The 21,053-nt window shown below is 39.5% G+C and overlaps 1 protein-coding gene across 6 annotated transcripts in view; it reads left to right on the plus strand.

The window, feature by feature from the left end:
* bcas3 (BCAS3 microtubule associated cell migration factor) overlaps positions 1 to 21,053 on the plus strand; it is a 681,054-nt gene that overhangs the window by 388,263 nt on the left and 271,738 nt on the right. For all 6 annotated transcript variants that reach the window (XM_078422068.1, XM_078422067.1, XM_078422074.1 and 3 more), the window contains 2 exons: positions 5,849 to 6,045; positions 9,264 to 9,361. In XM_078422068.1, coding sequence (XP_078278194.1) covers positions 5,849 to 6,045; positions 9,264 to 9,361 — 295 coding nt within the window. The remainder of the gene's footprint in view (positions 1 to 5,848; positions 6,046 to 9,263; positions 9,362 to 21,053) is intronic.

Consider the following 21,053-nt stretch of genomic DNA (forward strand, 5'->3'; position numbering starts at 1 on the left):
AGCTGTCCATAGCCTCAGTGAAAACTGCACAAGCATCTGCTCGTTTTTCAGCTCTGCAACATTGATGGTGTCGCTGCTTAATCTGTAAAGCTGCTGTTTTTTTCCCCTCTGTATTTATGAAAAAATAATTGCCTTGTTGTGAAAATATAGAGCGGTATACATGTGCGGGATCCTTTTCATTTCTTTTGAAAAGATCTCTAACTTTTTTCACTCTAAATGGAGCAGAAGAGGCTGACCGTTTGAGAGATCAGACGTGTGTGCAATTCACAGTGACCCAACCTGTCCTGTATTCTGTCCTCTGCTTCCTTTTTTGCACCAAGCTTCCCAACAAACTTCAGAAGCCAGTATGCTTTTTCCTCTCACACTGTGTTGAAGACACTAATAGCAACAAGTTTCAGGATCTGCTTTCAAGGAATTTGTACAGATATTTCCACACCATGGTTTTTAAATAACCATATTTGTAACTAAACCCATGATTCCTGACAAATATATAGTCATGGGGTAGTAATCTAGTCAAGCAATTCACATATTTTATATAAATAATGATGGATACCCGAGAGCGGATTACAGGCAGGAATCTAATTTAGAGTGCCAAATCGTTTATATATATAAAAAATAAAAGGCAAACAGGAGTAGGTTACAGGCTAGAATCTAATCAAGAGTTTCATGTGATGTCTAAATATAGTAATGGACACCCGGGAATAAGTTTCAGACAGGAATCTAATTGAGGGATGGTTTGGTAATTAAAGAGTTCAGGTATCTATTCCATACAGATAAATAATGACCCAGGCAAAGATTATAGGTTGGAATCTAATTGAAGCATTCAGGTGAAAAGGAAATAGAATAATGCAAACCCAGAGGTGATGATATATCATTAATCTAATGAAAGGGTTCAGGAGCCCTCATAAACTGGGAGAACTAAATTTAAGTAATTTAGACCTCATTAGCCTTGAAAACACTCCGAAGTGTCAGCTTTTCTGTGTAATAAATGTTTTTCTGCATTGTGCATTAATAGAGTTGTTTCATTCGGTTTTTGGGTCAATTACTTTTCCCAAGCAGCTGTCACAGTGTTGTGACACATTTGATGTGAATTCAAGCGTGGCAATCTCAATATTTGCAGATTACCCATTGTCGACACTGTAAAATCTGTTGAGAGTTGATTTGCTGGATCCTCTGTGTTGAAATCTCAGTGATGGTGTCAGTAATGCCTTTGTGATAGGCTTCTCAACTCCGAAGAGTCGAAATGTGACTTCAGAGTATTCCTACTTTCTGCCTTTCCAATCCAAGTTGGGAGCATTTATTTGCCATGTGCACCAAATATGAACCAGAACATTTAAACTCTTATTTGCTGCAGCTTTGCAGGCATGTTGGATGCAATAACCAACAACAATAAATTAACAGTTATTCTAAGTAAACTAGATTATGATAGTGCAAAAATCAATGTGTATAGAGCAATTAAAATAGTGCAAAGTCCATTCGCGTTCGGTGCTGAGCTAGAGTTATGGTTAGGGTTGTGCATGGTTCTTGAACCTGGAGGTAATGGTTCTACAGCTCTTCTACCTGATGGCAGTAGCGAGAAGAGAGTTTAGCCAGGGTGATGTGGATCTTTTATGATATTAGTTTCCTTCTTGAGACAGCACTTCCTGCAGATCCCAATGTCCACCACTTTCTCAAGCATTTGAATTTCCGATCCAGCCCATGATGTAATCAGTCAGTATGATCTTCACTGTGCACCTGCAGGTTCGATACAGTATTCAACAACATGCAGTGTCAAGTCAGAGGTGCATCATCTTTCAAATGAAAGCAAGGCCCTTGCTTAATGCCATTTCACTTTTTCTAAGAAGGATTCCGCATTCACCCATTATATATCTATCCTGAAATCAGTATGAGTATTGCGTTGCTGCTGGTGAGATTCTGCCAATGACAGCTTTCTTCTGCATTGTATCTTCTCCTTTGCTCGATCTATTGTACTTGAGTTTGTCTTGATTGTCTTTATACTGGGTATATTGATCTGCTTGGATAGCACACAAAACAAAGCTTTTCACTGTTCCTCGGTACACAAGACAATAATGAACCTAAACCTAATGATGGCCTTGTTTCCTCATCCCCCAAAATAATTAGTTCTTTTTGAGCTTTATTTCTCCATTATTGTGCATAGCAATCCTAGATTACATTTGTAAAAATCTAGAATGCCAATGTCTGTGCTATTTCTTATTACTCCATTTCTTATGCTGACATCATAACCCAGAATCCAAAGTCCACCAGAGTTGAAATACAAAGGACACAAGTTCAAGGCTTCAGCAGTTATCCTGGTTACTGTCGAGCTGTGTTTGGAGCCTGTAGTCTAGGAATGAATTGTACCTCATGCGCTTTAACGATAAGCAACCATGCCTTAAACAACCCAAGCTCAGGAATTGCGTTTCTAAAGCTCTCTGCCTCTTTCCCCTATTTTACCTACTTATTAATATCTATCCCTTTGACTCAGCGTCTGATCACCAATCATATTCCTATCAGTCTCTGTTTCACATTTTGTTTGTGAACTCTCCAATAACTTGCCTCGGGACATTTTATTACATTAGATAAATCCAACTTCTTGTTGTACAGACAAACCCTTGCTGTGGGTTCATTATAAGTCAACCTCTGTAAATAAGATGCACCTCCAGTGTATGTCACCGTTCTGGGTGCAACAAAGAAATTATGGATTAAATTTTGTCTGGAAAATCAGGAGCAGATATTACATTCCTAGACTAGGCCCTGCTTGATCTATCTTCCATTCAAATCATTTCTGTTATGGAAAGAGTATTGGCCAGCCCAGATTTCCTCTGTGTGTTTCACGTGTGCAGTGCTTAATGTCTGGGTGATGAAGTTGTAAATCCACATGATAAATTTCCTAGAATTGAAGTTACAGGACCCATTGGTGCCAGGACCAAGCAGGTTCAGAATGCTTGCTGTTAAAAATCAGCCAGACCTTCTGCAGATTTTTGGCATACTGAAAATCATCACAAGACCTGCAATATGTTTTAGAATGAGAAGATTGCTGGCATCCAAACTGTGACCTTTCTTCAGTGGCACGCAGAGGACAAGAGACTATTCTGACTATTCAACACACCAAAGGTCGTAGAGATCTTTAACTCTCTCCCATCAAAGCTGCTCTGCTTCTGGCCATTTGAAAGTTTAAAATTTGAGTTTCATAGCTTTTTGTTGAAGGACAAAGTGGTAGATACAGAAGGTAGTTGAATGGAAATAATATTTAGATCGAGTGATTTCATTGAACAGTGGAACATGCTTGAGACTTACTTCTGGGCTGCTTTCTTGCACCAGTGTGTTTTAAGTCGAGCTTCTCTGCAAGGAGGGAAGAATTTGACGACCAGGTGAGGTGGCATTCTAAATGCATTCTGTTCAACTTTCTTGTGATAGGATAAAGCTTGACGAGGAAGTCTTACATTTTGATTAGACAGAATAAGCCTGTAATGCATTCACAAAGTATTTGTAATGTAACTAATCAGAGAAGCAAGCTTGGCACCCAAGTAGAAGCAACTGAACAATTTGAGGTGGAGAGGGAAGGGGACGATTGAAGAACTGCTGACATTCTTTTTATCAGAAGTGGTCTTCTTAGACAGTTCCTCTAGATCAAGAATGACTTGCTTCCCGTGAGCTCTGAAATGACTTACGAGCCCAGCATGGCAAATAGGGTGGGAGATTGAATAATTTGTGCTATATGGATCGCCACTACGTCATGTTTGAATAAATCCTTCCATGAACAGCTCCAATTTTAAGCTTTCGCTAATTGTACTGTGCTTGAAGGTTGTAGTTTAGATGTCAGTATTGAGCTTGTTGTAAAGCATATAGATATTGCAGGTTGTGATCAAAAGCTGTAACAGTAGGGGCCTGGGAGCAGACTGCCTTCTCCCATGGTGAGAACTGTTGATTTCAGTAAAGATGAATTGAAAGAGATGTGGAATAAGTCCATGGCATCGTTACGTTCACTGCATTGACCTCCCACCCATGGATATTCCCGATTTTAAAAAAAACATTACCTCAGGTCGACATGAACACTCATCATAATCTGTCTGATCATAATCTTCAGAAACTTAGTGCGACCGCATCTGGCTCAATATTTTAAAACTATTCACCGTGGGTGCAGTTTGGATTAAATGATACTTTGATGTGCTATCATAACTGCGGTAGGCTGTTTTGTACATGGCGGAAATTTTAGTTTTGTAATTGTGCATTGAATAACTCCCATGAGATCTAACTCAATTATGTTATACAAAGGCAGGTCAGTCTGACCTGTGTTGATGGTGGAGGGGGATGAGAGTGGGTGATGAACAGAAACAGAAAAAAAATATTCTCAGTTAAATCCCTGGAGTCTGTGACCATCTGGAAATGACTGTTATAAATACATCCTTTGCTTATGAGCTTCATTTTTTAAACTTTGTTTTATGAAATGAATACAACAATTTTATGATCAACTTCCAAATTAGCAAAGCAAAATAAATTGGATAGTTCTTTCAAAGAGACATCATTGGTACGATGAACAGAATGGATTTTGTCTGACCTGAATTGTTTTGTGAGCTGCATCTTGAGTTAAATTTTTGAAAGCAGCTTCCACTATCAAACCAACGTTCCTTATTTTTCAATCCCGTCTGTTGACGTAGAAACATAGAAAATAATAGTTTAGATGGGCATAGATGGGTATTTTGGTTAGAAAGGATGAATTGGATAGAATGGCCTGTTTCCATGCTTTATGACTTAGAACCTGATAGTATCGGGTCTTTGAGCGTGCTCTACCGTTCAATATAATCATCGCTGGCTATCCAATTCCACACCCTTTTTAAGCTTGCTCCCCATAACCCTTGGTCTCTTTAGCTGTCAGGAATCTATGTAATTTCTTGAATATAATGAATAATTTTACTTGCTCTGCTTTCTGAGGTAGATAATTCCCAAGTGCACCACTCTGAGAAGATTCTTCTCAACTGAGTCCTATATTAATTATCCATCATCGTTAGATAGTGGCCCCTAACTCTGCACTTCCCAGGTTTTGGGGACATCATTCCAGCATCTAACCAGTATAGTCCCAGTCCTGGAGTCACAGTGTCGTATAGCACAAAAATGGGCCCTTCAGCCCACCACCGTGCACGCTGACCTCGTTTGCTCAACATTAATCCTGTTTGCTCACATTAGGACCATATCCTCCAGTGCTTTATCAATATAAGAATCTGCCTATGTGCCCTCTTGAATATATTATTGTACCTCCAACCAGTTCCTCCAACAGCATGTTCCAGATATCAATCAGTCTCTGTAAAAACAACCGGCTCCTCAGATCCCCTTTAAATTCTCTTCCTCTCAGAATAATAACCGAGAGACTGGTTATCAATAATTTAGTTTAGTTTAATTTAGTTTGTTGTCACGTGTACCAGTGAAAAGCTTTTGTTGCATGATAATCAGTTAGCGGAAAGACAACACATGGTTACAATTGAGCCAACCACAGTGTCCTGATACACGATAAAGGGAAAACCTTTCGTGCAAGATAAATTCCCGTGATGTCCAATTAAAGATTGTCCAAGGATCTATCAGAGGGTGAGGGGAATAACTGGATATTAGAGAATCAAGGGGAAATGAGGTGGATGGGAAAATGGTGTTGAAGTAATCATGACCTTGTGGAATGGTAATCAGATTCAAGGGGATGAATGAACTCCTTGTGTTCCTGCCACTTTGTCTTATGTTGGCCTTTACATATAGTGGATTTACCAGTGATCTGTGTTTAATGCAGTATTCACAGATATACAGTGTTCATAGATGTTCCTTCCGCCGACTTGACTTTTTAACAAGACATGTTTATTTTCAGGTCGAGATTGTGACACACACAGGACCCCACAGGCGTTTGTGGATGGGCCCACAATTTCAGTTTAAGACAATCCATCCTTCAGGACAAACAACAGTGATTTCCTCCAGTTCCTCAGTGCTTCAGTCACATGGACCTAGTGACACACCACAGCCACTTATGGACTTTGATACTGATGATCTAGAACTCAATAGTCTGAGGTAAGGGATTAATCAAAACTTGTGAACTCTGGAAATGCTGCAGGGCTTTGTTAGGGATGAAAAATTTGGTTCCATTCCATGTGTCTGAATTGCATCCCTAACTACAGGCTGAACAAGGGTCAGGACCATAAATGTTGCCTATTCCTCTCTCCAGCGATACTGTCTATCCCACCGAGTTACTCGAGCATTTTATGTCCATCTGTGGTGTAAACCAGCATCTGCAGTTCCTTCCTACTCACACTACAACTTGAGATAAAGAAATTAAACTGGTGTCAGCATGAAAAGCCTTGTTTCGATATTTTAGACATGTTGAATTTCATGAATCTGAATGGAATTCTGAATTTGATATGGCGGACACCCAATCTATAGAAGACCTAGCCACTTTGGACTTTAAGATAGACACAAAGTGCTGGAGTAAATCAGTGGGTCAGGCAGCATCACTGGAGATAAAGGATTGGTGACGTTTCAGGTTGGGATCCTTATTCGGATTCGAAATGTCACCTATCCTTTTTTTTCCAGAGATGCTGCCTGACCCGCTGAGTTACTCCATCGCTTTGTGTTCATCTTTGTCTAAACCAGCATCTGCAGTTCTTTCTTATCACACTTTAGACTTAACACAGTTTAATGATTATTGGAAGCACTCTTGGCATTTTTTGGGCATCTCACATCTTGCTTTTCTTGGTCCCTTCCAACTTCTATCTTTTATTAAGTCTTAATTTTGCCAATTTGCAGGTGTCAACAATTTTGGGAAATTACTGGCATAAGATGGTTTGAAACTAAGAACTCGATTGTTTCCACGTTATTGCATGAGTTGTTGGAAGGAGGACAATTCCTCAGGACACACTTGGGGTGTAAAGTGATATAGAGCTTTCTTCAGACTGTTCTCTGGCCAAAGACCAATATTTATGGATCATTTGTGGAGATCTGTATTCTGCAACTCCATTTCACAAGTGAGACAGTACAACTGCCTGGGTTCAGCAATTGGAATGCCCTATCTGTCAGCTGCATGGAATTAAGTCCTTACTCTACGAACCACTGCTGGACAAACCCTACAGTAGCACATTCATAGAACACAGAAAAATAAACCACATGAGCAGGCCTTTCGGCCCACAATATCTGTGGCAATCATGATGCAAAAATATACTAATCTCATCTGCCTGATAATCCATATCCCTCTGTTCCCTGCATATCCATGTGCCTATCTCAAAGCCTCTTAAACACCACTACTGTATCTATTTCCACCACCAGGTCTGGCAGTGCATTTTAAGGCCATCACCCTCGGCATTAAAAAAAACTTGTCCCGCACATCTCCTTTAAAATTGGGTCCTTTCACCTTAATCCTATGCCATCCAGGCTTTGAAATTTCTGCATAATTTGTCCCAGGTTTGGAGGAAAAGCATCTGATAACTTTCCCAATGTAAAAGAAACCATCAATTACTTGTGTAATTTTATGAGCTATAAGATTTCAGTATTCTATTTAAAGAATACAAGTTCCGCACATCATTACCAATGGATTGGAAGAATGAATTCAACCCCGAAGGTGTGTAACTGTCTAGTGTATTGATTTTCTTTAGATAATTGCTGAATAATCTGTTTTGCAGATTTGTTTTCAAGCCAAGAATCAGGAAGTCATGACATAGTTTTAAAGGACTCATAGTTAGGCCGCATTTGTTCTAGCCGCCCCATTACAGGACGGATGTGGAGATTTTGGAGCGGGTGCAGGAGAAGTTTACCAAAATGCTACCTGCATAGAGGATATTAGGTATAAGGAGAGGTTGGACAAACTTGGCTTGTTTTTCCCAGTGTATCAGAGACTGGAGGGATACCTGATAGAACGTTACAGCACGGACAAAGACCCTTTGGCCAACAACATGATGCCAAGTTCAACTAATGTCATCTGCCTGCACATGATCCATATCCCTCGATTCCCTGCATATACATTTGTTTATCTAAGTCTCGTAAACACCACTCTCGGATCTGCCTCCACCACCACCCTGGCGATGCCCTGCCCCTCTTGCTCTAGAGCTATGCCCTCTAGTCTTTGACACCTCTAACCCCCACCCCCCCCCCCCCACAGTCTCCCGTGTCTCCCTACCCTCCCACTCCTCTCCCCTCCATCCTCCATACCCTATTTCTCCTGGTCCCCAACCCTGCACCAGACATTGTCTTCCCATCCCCTGCCCTCCTAACCTTCCCTGCTCTCACAGTGGCTGCATGCCCTGCTTCAAATGACACATTCACCCTTCTACAACCTCCCCCCCATCCAATGACCCCTCTTTTACTAGAACCAATCATCCACCATTGTCATCCTTACCATTTGAAAGCTGACCCCTCTAATCCTCATCCCCAACATACAGTAAATAAAATTACGCAAGGCATTGATAGAATAGATAATCCAAACCTTTTTCTCAGGGTGGAAATGTCAGACTAGAGGGGAGAGCTTTAAGCTTTATGGGGCAAATTTAAAGGAGATGCGCGGGGCAAGTTTTTTTAACATATTAAGGTGGGTGCCTAGTACGCACTGCCATGGGTAGTGGAGGTGAAGGCAGTTATGATAATGGCGTTTAAGAAGCTGTAAGATGGGCACATGGATATACAGGGAATGGAGGGATGAGGATCACGTGCAGGCAGAGGAGATTAGTTTAGCGTGGCTTCATGTTTGGCACAGACATTGTAGGCCGAAGGGCCTGTTCCTGTGCTGTACTGTTCTATGTTCTAGAAATTCAAAACAGAATACTCAGTAAAACTCAAGGACTTTTCTTTGAATAGAGCCTGGGATTTTCTGCATCCACCTGAGAGATCAGTTTGACATCTAATCCAAAACACATCACTTCAGTAGTGCAGACCTCTCGGTATTCACAGAGGTGTCAGCTTTGATTATGAGCCAATGCTATGCAATGGGATGAATTCAGAAACCTTTGACTGAGAAATGAAAATTTTGAGGTTGTCCGACTGTGTAGGTTGTCCCTCTAGAGTGCTGTGAACTACCTGTCAATGTGGTGGTCTGAGGAACCCATTTCCAACTCGTATACGGAAGGTTGTTGCTATTTATGAGAGATTATTTGAGCAGCAGAATGCTGAATTTGATCAAATTGTAGACCATTTTCACGGATAAATGTAGTTGTAGCTTTATTGCACTGCAAGCTAATTTTGAAAATAACTGGCCTGTTTCACCTGTTTGGAATGTAACATATTATTTCTTTATATTATGGTGGTAGAATCCAGCCAGTCCGCTCAGAACCTGTTAGCATGCCCGGATCATCAAGGGTAATTGCTGACCGGAGAACTCTTTCAACCGTGATTGATGCTGGTTCAGGTAGGGAAGCAAAATGAATTTTGTTCTGGGGAGAGGAAGTATAATACTTATAACCATTAGACTTTGTTCATTGCAAGCTTGTGCCGCACCAATTAAGACCGTCGTGTTTATCAGCAGATTCCTGTGATATTTCTACTGCGGCGAAAGTCGTTTCATGAAGTAATAATGATAATTTTCCTATTGATACTCTTTTCTAAATGTCTTTTGACTGATGCAAAGGAAATCTATGGTGAACTGGCACAACCTGTGCACAATGTGAATGTGTGATAATTGAATGGCCAAGAGCAACACGAGGATGCACTTGATGGTATACGCTGTGACAGGGAGCAACTTATGTTACATTATTCTTTTATTCATTTACGTGGAGCTGGCTGTTTTCAGTCAGAGGAATAAATGTTCATTTGCAATAACAAAGTAATTTCTTAATGAACTTTAAAGGAGAAAACGTACTCCTTTGTTAGTTCGTCTAAATACATTGGATGGGATATCTCTTCTTGGTCCTCACGTTAAATATCTGGTAGTTTGGAACTCTATATTCTGCTCCAGCAGACCTGGTGCGCCAGTGGTGACTCCCAGACAATGAAATCAAACCACAATTAGAATGTCCTCATTCTAATTGTAAGTGACAAGCAAAATAATCTCCATTTTCATGTAAATTGATACCATATTAGTGAAACAAAGTTATGTTTTCTTGCACCTCAAGCCATTTCAATTGTACTTGTCAACGTAGAATTACTGTTGGTGCCACGATGTTCTAAATGATTGATGAAACGTTCCTCTTAGCAGTATTTCCTGCAAAAAAACATGTGTGTTCTCTCTGTTACTTTTTATGAACTTTTATGAATGAAAAGATTAAGCGCATAGAACTCCCTGAACTTCCGTTAGAAAATTCAAATTCAAATCGTGTGATTCACATTGTGGTTTCCTCTCTGGGGCATATTTTGTCTGTCTGTAAGACAGGAGAGAAGCACTTGCTACAGGGATTGAAGCTATGAATTTATGAAGGTTTGTTGCTGATGCATTCAGAGGTACCTGCAGGATCACTTGTCCTGTTCAGCTTTACAAGCAAAGTGACAACAGAAGAGATTTAACTAGTGACATTTCCACATTCTGCTCGATACGCATCTCTGGTAACAATTCTAAACATGTGTTCATTAGGCTAAGCAACATTTTTCATTTTTCAAGGAAGGGTTAATTATAATTAATCCTACATGTCTTCAGGTGGGAATTCCACAGGATCAGGCTTTACACGCCAATGAACGTGTTGTATTTTGATTTAAATATAGAATAGAATCAGATAGGACATAGAACCAGCATTGCACCAAAGCTTGTTGGTTCTCAAGAAGCTGGTCAGGCTAAAATTGAAAAATGCATCCTCATCACTTAGCCTGGAAGTACATTTTTTGTGGGGAAAAAAACTTGTTTTTTACATTGACTTTAATCTCACAACGTGATGTAATCCAGATACACAACTTAAATGGCATAAACAGGGCCTGTGAGTCATTTTCTAAAAACCTTGCACTGCTTGTGGTTTCTCTGTGTTTTTCAGTGAACTACCAATCCCTGTTATGTTTGATATTTTGCAACAAACTAGCGTGCTGTCCAAGCCCAGTGACACAGTTCAAGCCCATGTAGACTGCAGCCACTGGGATTTGGTGCCACCCAGTTAACAGCAATGAGCATTCAGTTAATTGTGTAGTACTATGCAGTTTAACATGTAATTTCTAAGGCACTTTCCAATTTAACATTGAGGTTTGCTTTGGTCTTCCGCCCAAACACACTTTTGCCAATTTTCTCAAACATTTATATTCAATCATCTTTCATTATCTTCAATGACCATTTAAAAAAAAAAACAAAGAGTGCCAAAGGACTAAAAGCAGCATTTTTACTGCAGCTACCAGTCTACAGGATAGATTTTCATCATTTATATTTTCTGGCTGCAATTTAGTACTCTCTGGCCAAGAGAGAGATCCATGAACTTAGATCACACTCATGGAATTCATGTCCTTGTCTGTAAATTATAACCCCATTGAAAGAATGGGTGATAACGTCCATTGTACCGAAACATAAGAAAGATATTAGTATATTATGCTTAAAGAGATAGCCAGAGGTCATAGAAGGTCTGAAGCACTTTTCAAAGCTCTTTGATACTGCACTGGTTTGGTGTTCCTTATCTTATAAAACCTGTGCTTGCAAGTCTCTCTGGAGTTGACTTTGGCGCTTGTACAGTGAAGATCATTCCACAATGATGTACAAATGACTGTATGAAAACACATTATGATTAATAGCAAGTTCCAGGACTCCATGAGGACTGTCATTGATATCATTAGGAAACCACCAAGAATAACCAAGGGGTGGGTATATGTGGAGTATGAATAAATTCAGCTCTCTCACACCATCAGCTCAAATTCTGGGCCAGTGTCCAAAGTTGGCAACAATATAAAATGTATAACTAGTTATATATAATATTCAGAACAAAAATAGATCAAGTGGGTGGATGTGAAAAAGGAGTATACCCAGTCATGATAACTTGCAAATATTTCTTCAAATATAGTACAGGTATTACCTAGTCTATGTTTTAACATATGCTAACTCGTTTACATTCATAAATTGGCAACACTATTTCTATAGGCTTCCCTGTGATTAATTTTATGCTCTGTGATTGCATTGGCTTAGTTTTTAAACTGTTTCAGGCAAACGTTCTGCTGTAGTTGTTATTCATGGTTAATAAAAGTGTTGTAAGCTTCCAAGAAACATTTTATGCATGGATCAGAATGTCTATAAAATGCAAATAAACACAAGCAATTTGTAAATCTTTGTAACATGGCCCATTGAAACATCTATTCAGCCAGTGCTCCTGAACCCAAACAGAAAATCCTGAACAAATTCCGTTTTACACAAAAGCTATTAGACTGCCAAATTACACCGTGTCTCTTGGGAAAACTTGGCAGAAGACTGAAATGTATTTATTATATAGAGATTTTTTTTTAAAGTAGGTAATTGTAAGATGGTTTAAATATTTGGATGTGAGTTCTATACAGCGGGCTTCTGGTTGTGATAATGATGATATATTGCCTAGAAGCTCGTTAAAATGTGTAAGCATTGGTGTTACTGCCTCTGAATATGTTTAAAATGACTAGTTTTTATAATTCCATGTGGGCAACACATTGGGGGGTGTGGGAAGGGCTGAGGTAGTAAAATGGAGACGCAAGAAACTGCAAATGCTGAAATCTTGAGCAATCTTGAGGAGGGACGCAGCAGGTAACATCTGAATAGACAGACGACGTTTTGGGTTGGGACCATTCTTTAGAGTGATGTGAGTCGGGGGAGAAAGTTGCAAAAGAGGATTGATTGGAGTAGTCGGGATAAAGCTTGTCGGCTTGTTAGCAGGGCTCAACAGGGTCATGGCTGGAAAGTGACTTCTCCAAGCTGACCAGGCATCAGAGGGTTAACCCATTAGGACTGAGATGAAACACATTTCACTCAGAGGATCAATGACCCTTAAAATTCTCTAAGCATTTTAATATCAAGACTGAGGGCTAAAAAAGGCTCAGACTTTGGTTGTACTCAAAAATTAAATTTATTGTTTTCTAATTTTGAAGGAATCAAGGATTCAATGATTTATTTAAATTTTTTGCATTTTTAGCTTCAGGGCATCTCTGACAAGGCCCTCAGTTATTGCACATCCTTAATTACCCTTGAGAAAGTGGTGGCCAACTACCTTCTTGAACCACTGTCGTACGTCTGGGTAGAGATATTCTTCCACTGACATTGGAAAGGGTACTTCTGGTGGAGATATTCTTCCATTGACGTTGGAAAAGGAGTTTCAGGATTTACACCTAGCTATGACAAATAGCCATCAATATATATTCAAAGTCAGGATGGTGTGTGACTTGGAGAGGAACTGCAGATAGTGGTATTCCCATGTGCCTGGTGAGTTATGTTTCTTAGTTATGGAGATTTCGAAGATGATATTAGAGTATCCTGGCTAGGTAACTGTAATCTTTTTGTATATGATGTATACTGCAGCCACGGTGTGATGGTGGTGGAGAGAAGGGGTGTTTAGGACTAATTGGCAAATTTGTCTTGTCCCGGTGGTGGCGGCAACCATTTTCTGAGTTGTGGACTAGGGGATAGGGCAGGAAAGTGGTACAGGACAGGAAGATCAGCCTCGATTTTTGATGAACATCAGAGCAAGCTTAAAAGGTGGGTGGCCATTTTCTGCTTCTAATTCTTTAGTGTCAGCAGTAACATCAAACTTGCTAATTTGGGAGCTAACCTGTATTAAGTCTTATCAAATCTTAAGCACTGATTATAAGATCTCATCCACTTTAATAGTAAACCAATTAATTATTGCAAGCATGGTGCCGAGCTTAAAGCATTTTAATATCAAGATTAACTTAAATGACACAGACACATTAAACAAGTACACAACATTGCAACCAAGCAATCCAATTGCCTAAAAAATAGATGTCCCCTATTTTTGGTCCTAAATGGCACAGCACTGAGCATGATGTACTCCTTTTATTTAGAGACAAAAGGCAAGATTGCCTTCATGAGCTCTTCATCCAGATCCTGTCAATGTCATGAACACAGCACACATTGAGTATGTCATCAAATGCACAAAGATGATGAAGAAATTACATATGTGCCAGGGTGAATTGTGATTAAAATATGTCTAATCCTATTTTCCAAAGGGTTCAACGCCAACAGGAAATAAGCATAAGCACCTTAAAGCACACACATTTTTTTGTGTGGTTTATCCATATTTTTAATCCAGATTCAATTTCATTGCAAATGTTCCCTCTAAAGGTGCTGTTGGTCAAAGGCTTTTCAATGCTTCCAGAAGCAAATGTAGTTTTCTGTTCAAAGCATAGCACTAAAAGTCTGCGGTGAATTCAGCAGCTGCTGCGAAGAGACAGGGGAAAATAAATTATTTAGAAAATACTGAAAGACTCAATAATATATTTATAATATATATACTTGGTGTACAGTATTTGTTCTTTCTAGAACCAAGAGTGATGAAAATACAATAAGAACATAAAAACTAAGAGCAGGAATTGATTCTGTGGATCTTCAAGCCTAATGTGCAATTGTTCTTCTGAGGTGGATCTATATAAACAGGGATGACTTGTTGCCACACAAGTTGTGTGGGCTCTGAGATGGCTGACGGGGCCATCCAAATTTCTAAATATCAACTAATAATAATTGCTGTTCAATATTAGTTCTTCTTACCAAAGTGAATAACTTCATATTTGTGCATTCGGTAGCTGACAGTAAATAGGTGTAAATTGTATTATTTATTTTTGCTTTTTTGCCAATTTATTAGCTTAAAGTCCCCGTCACAATTATCTTTCATCCACTGCTTTTGTTTGTTCAGTACATTGATGTAAAAATGCTCAAAATGCTTTAGCTAGTTCAATATATCGAAGAGAACTCTTCAAAAGTTAGTAAATTTATGTGAATAGAAATGAAACACAATATAATATATTAATATATTCTTTTATTCGTCCCGCACCGGGGAAATCTAGACCAAAATAACAATATACCACTGATGAAAGGATGCATTATTGTAGTTACCATTCTTAAAGATGATTATAAAACCATGTCCCTTTTCACATGTTTGGATATTAACAATTTCTTAGTACTGTACAGTGAAGAGGGGACCGTTTTTGTTGTAACCTCACCAATATTTGATCTAACCAAAGCAGATTAACTAATTGATCAATTTATTCACAAAATGCTGGAGTAACTCAGCAGGTCAGGCAGCATCTCGGGAGAGAAGGAATGGGTGACGTTTCGGGTCGAGACCCTTCTTCAGTCTGAAGAAGGGTCTCGACCCGAAACGTCACCCATTCCTTCTCTCCCGAGATGCTGCCTGACCTGCTAAGTTACTCCAGCATTTTGTGAATAAATCGATTTGTACCAGCATCTGCAGTTATTTTCTTATATAACTAATTGATCATCTCTGCTGTAAATTGCTCTAAATATAATGGCTGCTACACTCGGTTACATTTATTTGAAAGTGCGCTGAGTCACTATGACATTACAATAAGGTTTTCTAGGAGAAAAAATTACAAATGTTTTGTAGTGAGCTTAAAGCAACTGTTTTGTTCAGAAACCATCTGGTAATTAACATTTTACAGTTTAGGATGTCTATCCTCTTCTCTGTTGTATCTCTTGTGATCCTCTGCTGAAGAAAATGTTGGAAAAACTCAAGTAGTAAAAAAATACCGGTACCTTAGTGTATGAGACATGCCACTGAATTTTGTCAGGACCGATCACAATTCTCTCCCTACACAATGTGTACTTGTAATGTAGATTAGTGATCTAGACTTGGAATTCTGGACACGACATAGGAAGTATCATTATATTCTCACTGCCACCTTGGCCAAGATCATTCAATCAGCTGTGTCAGCACGTATGAGCAGTTGTGTATTAAAAAATCAGATTTTCTCAGTTTGATTCTCCATTTATTATATCTGCCATTTCTGTATCCTGTATTCATTAACATTGATTGAGATCATATTGATATTCAATTATCAAGGTAGAAATTATCCCCATGTATCTGGAAGGTTAAAAAAAAAGGATTCACCTGACCTGATTGTATTTCACGAATTCTTTTGAATTTAAAAGTATTTTAAATGATTAACATTTTGTTATTTAAACATTTGGCATTAATTGTCATTAATTGACTGAGTTAATCTTTAAAATCTGCTGTCTTTAGATGGTGATTATTTAGACAGGTAAGGTTTAACAGCACTATGAACATGGATTTTGTGGTTTCCTTACCGATTCATGACAGGGCTTGCATATTGAATCTGATAATTGACTTTACTTCCATCATATTATAATTATGAGGTGTTAAGTAAAGAACTAAGAGGGATGTTTGTACAGTAAAACAAAACCACTTGGCAGAATTTTTTAAATGAAAACTTTTTTTCAAATTACAGTAAAGACAGGAATATAGTATCTCAGGCAGAAATAGAGTCATGTTCTAAGAATAGAAACATAGAAACATAGAAAATAGGTGCAGGAGTAGGCCATTCGGCCCTTCGAGCCTGCACCGCCATTCAATATGATCATGGCTGATCATTCAGCTCAGTAGCCTGTACCTGCCTTCTCTCCATACCCCCTGATCCCTTTAGCAAAAAGGGCCACATCTAACTCCCTCTTAAATATAGCCAATGAACTGGCCTCAACTACCTTCTGTGGCAGAGAATTCCACAGACTCACCACTCTCTGTGTGAAGAAATGTTTTCTCATCTCGATCCTAAAAGACTTCCCCCTTATCCTTAAGCTGTGACCCCTGGTTCTGGACTCCCCCAACATCAAATACTTGAACTCTATATTATTGTAAAGAATAAAGAAGCCAAGATTCACATCACAGGAGCAGTGAGAATTTGAAGAGTAATTTTAAAACTATGAGTGGTTTTACTGGAAAGAGAGAAATTGTTGACTCTGATAGAAGGGTTTAAGAACCAAACAATACTGATTTAACGGGGGGAAATCCGTTTTTTTTGTTGCATAGACTTGATTTGAAACTTGCTGCACTGCCTAAGTGGGCAGCAAATCCCTTTGCAACTTTCCAAAGAGATTTAGATAATCATTTAAAAATAAATGTAAACCTAAGAGAAATGAGAGTAGCTGAATTGTTTTTTTTCAAACAGTTCGCACAGTGGCCCTGGCTGAATGGCCTCCTGTGCAGTGAATAGGATTGCAAGCGTGATTACATAGCATCTGAATATGATTCACAGTGAATGGGAATTAAGAATTACTTTATGGATGGTGTAACCAAGAAGTACATTTTGAGGAGGCTTTGGAAGATGGGAGAAGTAACAAAGTGAAGAATTTGGGGTGCAATGGTGTAATAGCTGAAAGCCTGCTTGTAATTGAATGGATGGTGTTGGTGGTGGGCGGGAGGGGCGGGGTGTGTGGTTGGGATTGAATCACAAAGCAGAACAGATTCCAAACAAAATTGCAAAGATAAAATGGAGCCAACCTGAAATTTCCTTTTAATATATAGGTAAGTGACTTTCCATAAATTTAGAAAAATAAATTGCCTTCAATAGACCTCAATGACTGAGGATAGGCGACAAAACATCCTACATGATCATTCTCAATATTGGGGCTTCGCAAGGATATATTCTCAGCCACTTACTGTGACGCCGTCCGGCATAATTCTGCTCTAACTCTGTTTTCCAATTTGCACATGACACCACCATAGTGAGCCGGATTTTGAACAATAATGAGACGGAGTGCGGGAAGGATGTAGAGAATTGAGTACCGTGGTAGCAAGACAACAACCTTTCCCTCGATGTCAGCAAGACGAAGAAGCCAGATATTGAAGAAGTGAAGTGGCGTACAAGCCCCTGTCAGCAGCAATGGTGCCGACGTGGACATGGTCAAGACCTTCAAGTATCACCAATAATTTTCCCTGGACCAACCACATTGAGAATGCAGCCAAGAAGGCAAACTCATGCCTGTACTTTCTCAGAAAACTAATGCATGGGTCTGACGTCACTTATCAATTTCTCCAGATGCACCATAGAAATTATCCTCTGGGATGCATCACAACTCAGTTTGGTGCCCACTCTGTCTAAGACTGCAAGAAATTGCAGATTTGTGGATGTAGCCCAGTCCATTGCACAAACCAACCAATGTTCCTAAAAATGGCGACTGAGTGGTGAGGCAAACCCTGCCCTGAAACAATAAGTTGTACACACAGGCTTCCTCCTGTCAGAATTAGTGGTGTTTGGAAAGCTTATTAATGATGTTTAATTGTCATACGTACTGACAACAGAACACTGAAATTCTTACTTGCAGCAGCTTTACAAGGCCAGAAATCTAATACACGCAGATAATATATTAAAAAAATTTAAACTCAATAAAGTTATATCCCCAAAGACAGTCCATAGAAGTTCAAAGTTGCTGCGATTAGTGCCTGATGATTGTTGGGAAAAAACTATTCTTGAATCTGGTGGTTTTAATGCTCCTGTACCTTGTTCTCGATGATAGGTGCAAAATGAGAGCGTGGCCAGGATAGTGTAGATCTTTGATGATATTAGCTGCCTTTTTGAGGCAGTGCTCATTATCGATCCCTTTGATGGTAGGGAGGTCAGTAAGTTCACAAAAGTTTTTAAATATTCAAAAGCAATTAAAAATCATCTTCCCAACATGTTCCTTTAGTAATTTATTTGAGAGGTTGTAATATACCTGATTCGTAATCTCTCTCCCTCTTGGCCATAGTTCTTCATTGAAATGAATGGAGTCATAGGTTCAGCTTGCAGATTTCCCAGTTGGACTCCCACGAGAAGACAACATTAGACTGCAATTAGAATAATAACTGCAGGGACCTCGCAGGAAGCATGGGACTTTCACATCCGTGCGAGTGATTTAGGTTATCATTCTGGCACTTCTCAAAAACAGATTGTCTACCACTGCCATATACTGTTGCTTACCTGCCATGAACTATTATGTGATTTGGGTCCTCTGTGCATATGATACATGGAGACATTTGGGCATGCACAGTGAGCTTCAGCAGCACACACTTTGAAATCGTGCTATACATTGTACCCTGTGTCCCTGACCAACTCTTCCTCTTCCTGTCATCTCCACAGTCAAACATAGAAAGTTATCAACTGTCCTCGTTCCCTATCACCATTTGCACTAATTTCCTTCCTTTCCAACATGGGCTTTCCTTAAGACCATCTCTAGTTCCCAATTGGCATATTGATTTCTCTAAATTCAAGTAACCCTTGCTATCCTTCTCTCTCTGTCCCTCCCCCACTCTAGTTCTCTGTCCCTCCCCCACTCTAGTTCATTGTCCTTCTGATAAATTTTACTGATTGCATGCCTCCTTGTCACCATCCCCTCAGCTACCAATGAACTACTCTTTATTACCTGATCATCGTCTGCTTTGATCTGTCGTTTTCACACATCCTTCCTTAGCTCTAGACTCCCTCTCAGTCTGAAGAAGGGTCTCGACCTGAAACGGCACCCATTCCTTCTCTCTAGAGATACTGCCTGTCCCGCTGAGTTACTCCAGTATGTTGTGTCCATCTTCACATCCTCTTTGATCTCCACTCTGCACAATGGGGGGAGATTTTGGAGAAAAAGCCTTGGTATGCGTTTAGTTATGCAAAGTTTATTCTTCCAAGCATACTGCCTTTGGATCATGTGCCTGGGTCCTTGTGAATAATTGGCCTTCCACACATACCCCTCCCGGTAAGATGTGTTTTTAGGCAGCAGGCAGTTTTGAGACCTTCGATTCTTCTTATGTTACTGTGTAGCAAACAGATTGCACATCAGTGAATATGAGACTGAAGGATGAGTAAAGCTTGAGTCGAAGAGCTAATTCTTGACAAAATTATTAAATCAAGAATGTTTAATTCTCATATGTTCCAACAACAAAACAATTATATTCTTAGTTGCAGCAGGTTAACAAGCCTATAAATACAATACGCCCAGATAACCGGAAATAATACTGTGTACAATAAATTAATAACCGTAATACTAGTGCAAAGCAAAAAGAGCACAGTCCTTAGTGCAACCAGACAGCCAATAGTTGAGGTTAGTGTTCTTGTAGTATTGGATGTGATGTTCTTAAGACCAAGGTATTTCAGTCATAACCTGCGTATAATAGGTTAATTCCTGGGATGACGGGACTGACATATGAAAGAATGGATCGATTGGGCTTATATTGACTGGAATTTAGAAGGATGAGAGGGGATCTTATAGAAACATATAAAATTCTTAAGGGATTGGACAGACTAGATGATGGAAAATTGTTCCCGATGTTGGGGGAGTCCAGAACCAGGGGTCACAGTATAAGAATAAGGGGTAGGCCATTAAGGACTGAGATGAGGAAAAACCTTTTCACCCAGAGAGTTGTGAATCTGTGGAATTCTCTGCCACAGAAGGCGGTGGAGACCAATTCACTGGGTGTTTTCAAGAGAGAGTTAGATATAGCTCTTAGGGCTAACAGAATCAAGAGATATGGGGGGGAAGCAGGAATGTCGTACTGATTTTGGATGATCAGCTGGCTCGAATGGCTGACTGGCATACTCCGGCACCTGGTTTCTATGATAGTATTTTATTTGCTGTACGTGATACAGTTTGTACAGATACTATCAACCTGCTGAGTTTCTCCAGTATATTGTTTGTTCTATTATCGTTTGTGCTTTTCCCCAAATATATTTGTGCCTGGAAGGACATGAGCACCTCCCAAAGCAGCTATTAGATAATCAAGCACATTTTTGAAATGGAGTTATTGCTGTGATATTCGGTTCTTGTGCCATGTGATTTCTTGTGGTGATAACTACAGCTAATGTTGGGCAGCACGTTACTTCCCTGCCCCACATTGCTATTGTTATAGCAAGGTGATGCAGCACAATGACCTGTTGTTTTTCATTGTTAACATTATGGGATAAGGGTTGTTTTGCCTGAGTGGCTGAGTATATACAGAAATCAATCATCAGTTTTGAACTGCATGTGCGTATGTGTTCACTCCTAACTTCATCATATTACAGTTATGAGTCTCTCTATTGTACATTGTTTTACGGTTTTGAATTTCAGTGGAAAGAAATAAATCCAATGAAAAACAAATCACAGGTTTAACAGAGTAACATCCGTACATCCTGGCGATATAACCATGAGGTTTCATGAAAGAGATTGGGTTGGTGTGAGTTAG

Source organism: Rhinoraja longicauda, chromosome 26 (assembly GCF_053455715.1).
Source record: "Rhinoraja longicauda isolate Sanriku21f chromosome 26, sRhiLon1.1, whole genome shotgun sequence".
Classification (NCBI taxonomy): domain Eukaryota; kingdom Metazoa; phylum Chordata; class Chondrichthyes; order Rajiformes; family Arhynchobatidae; genus Rhinoraja; species Rhinoraja longicauda.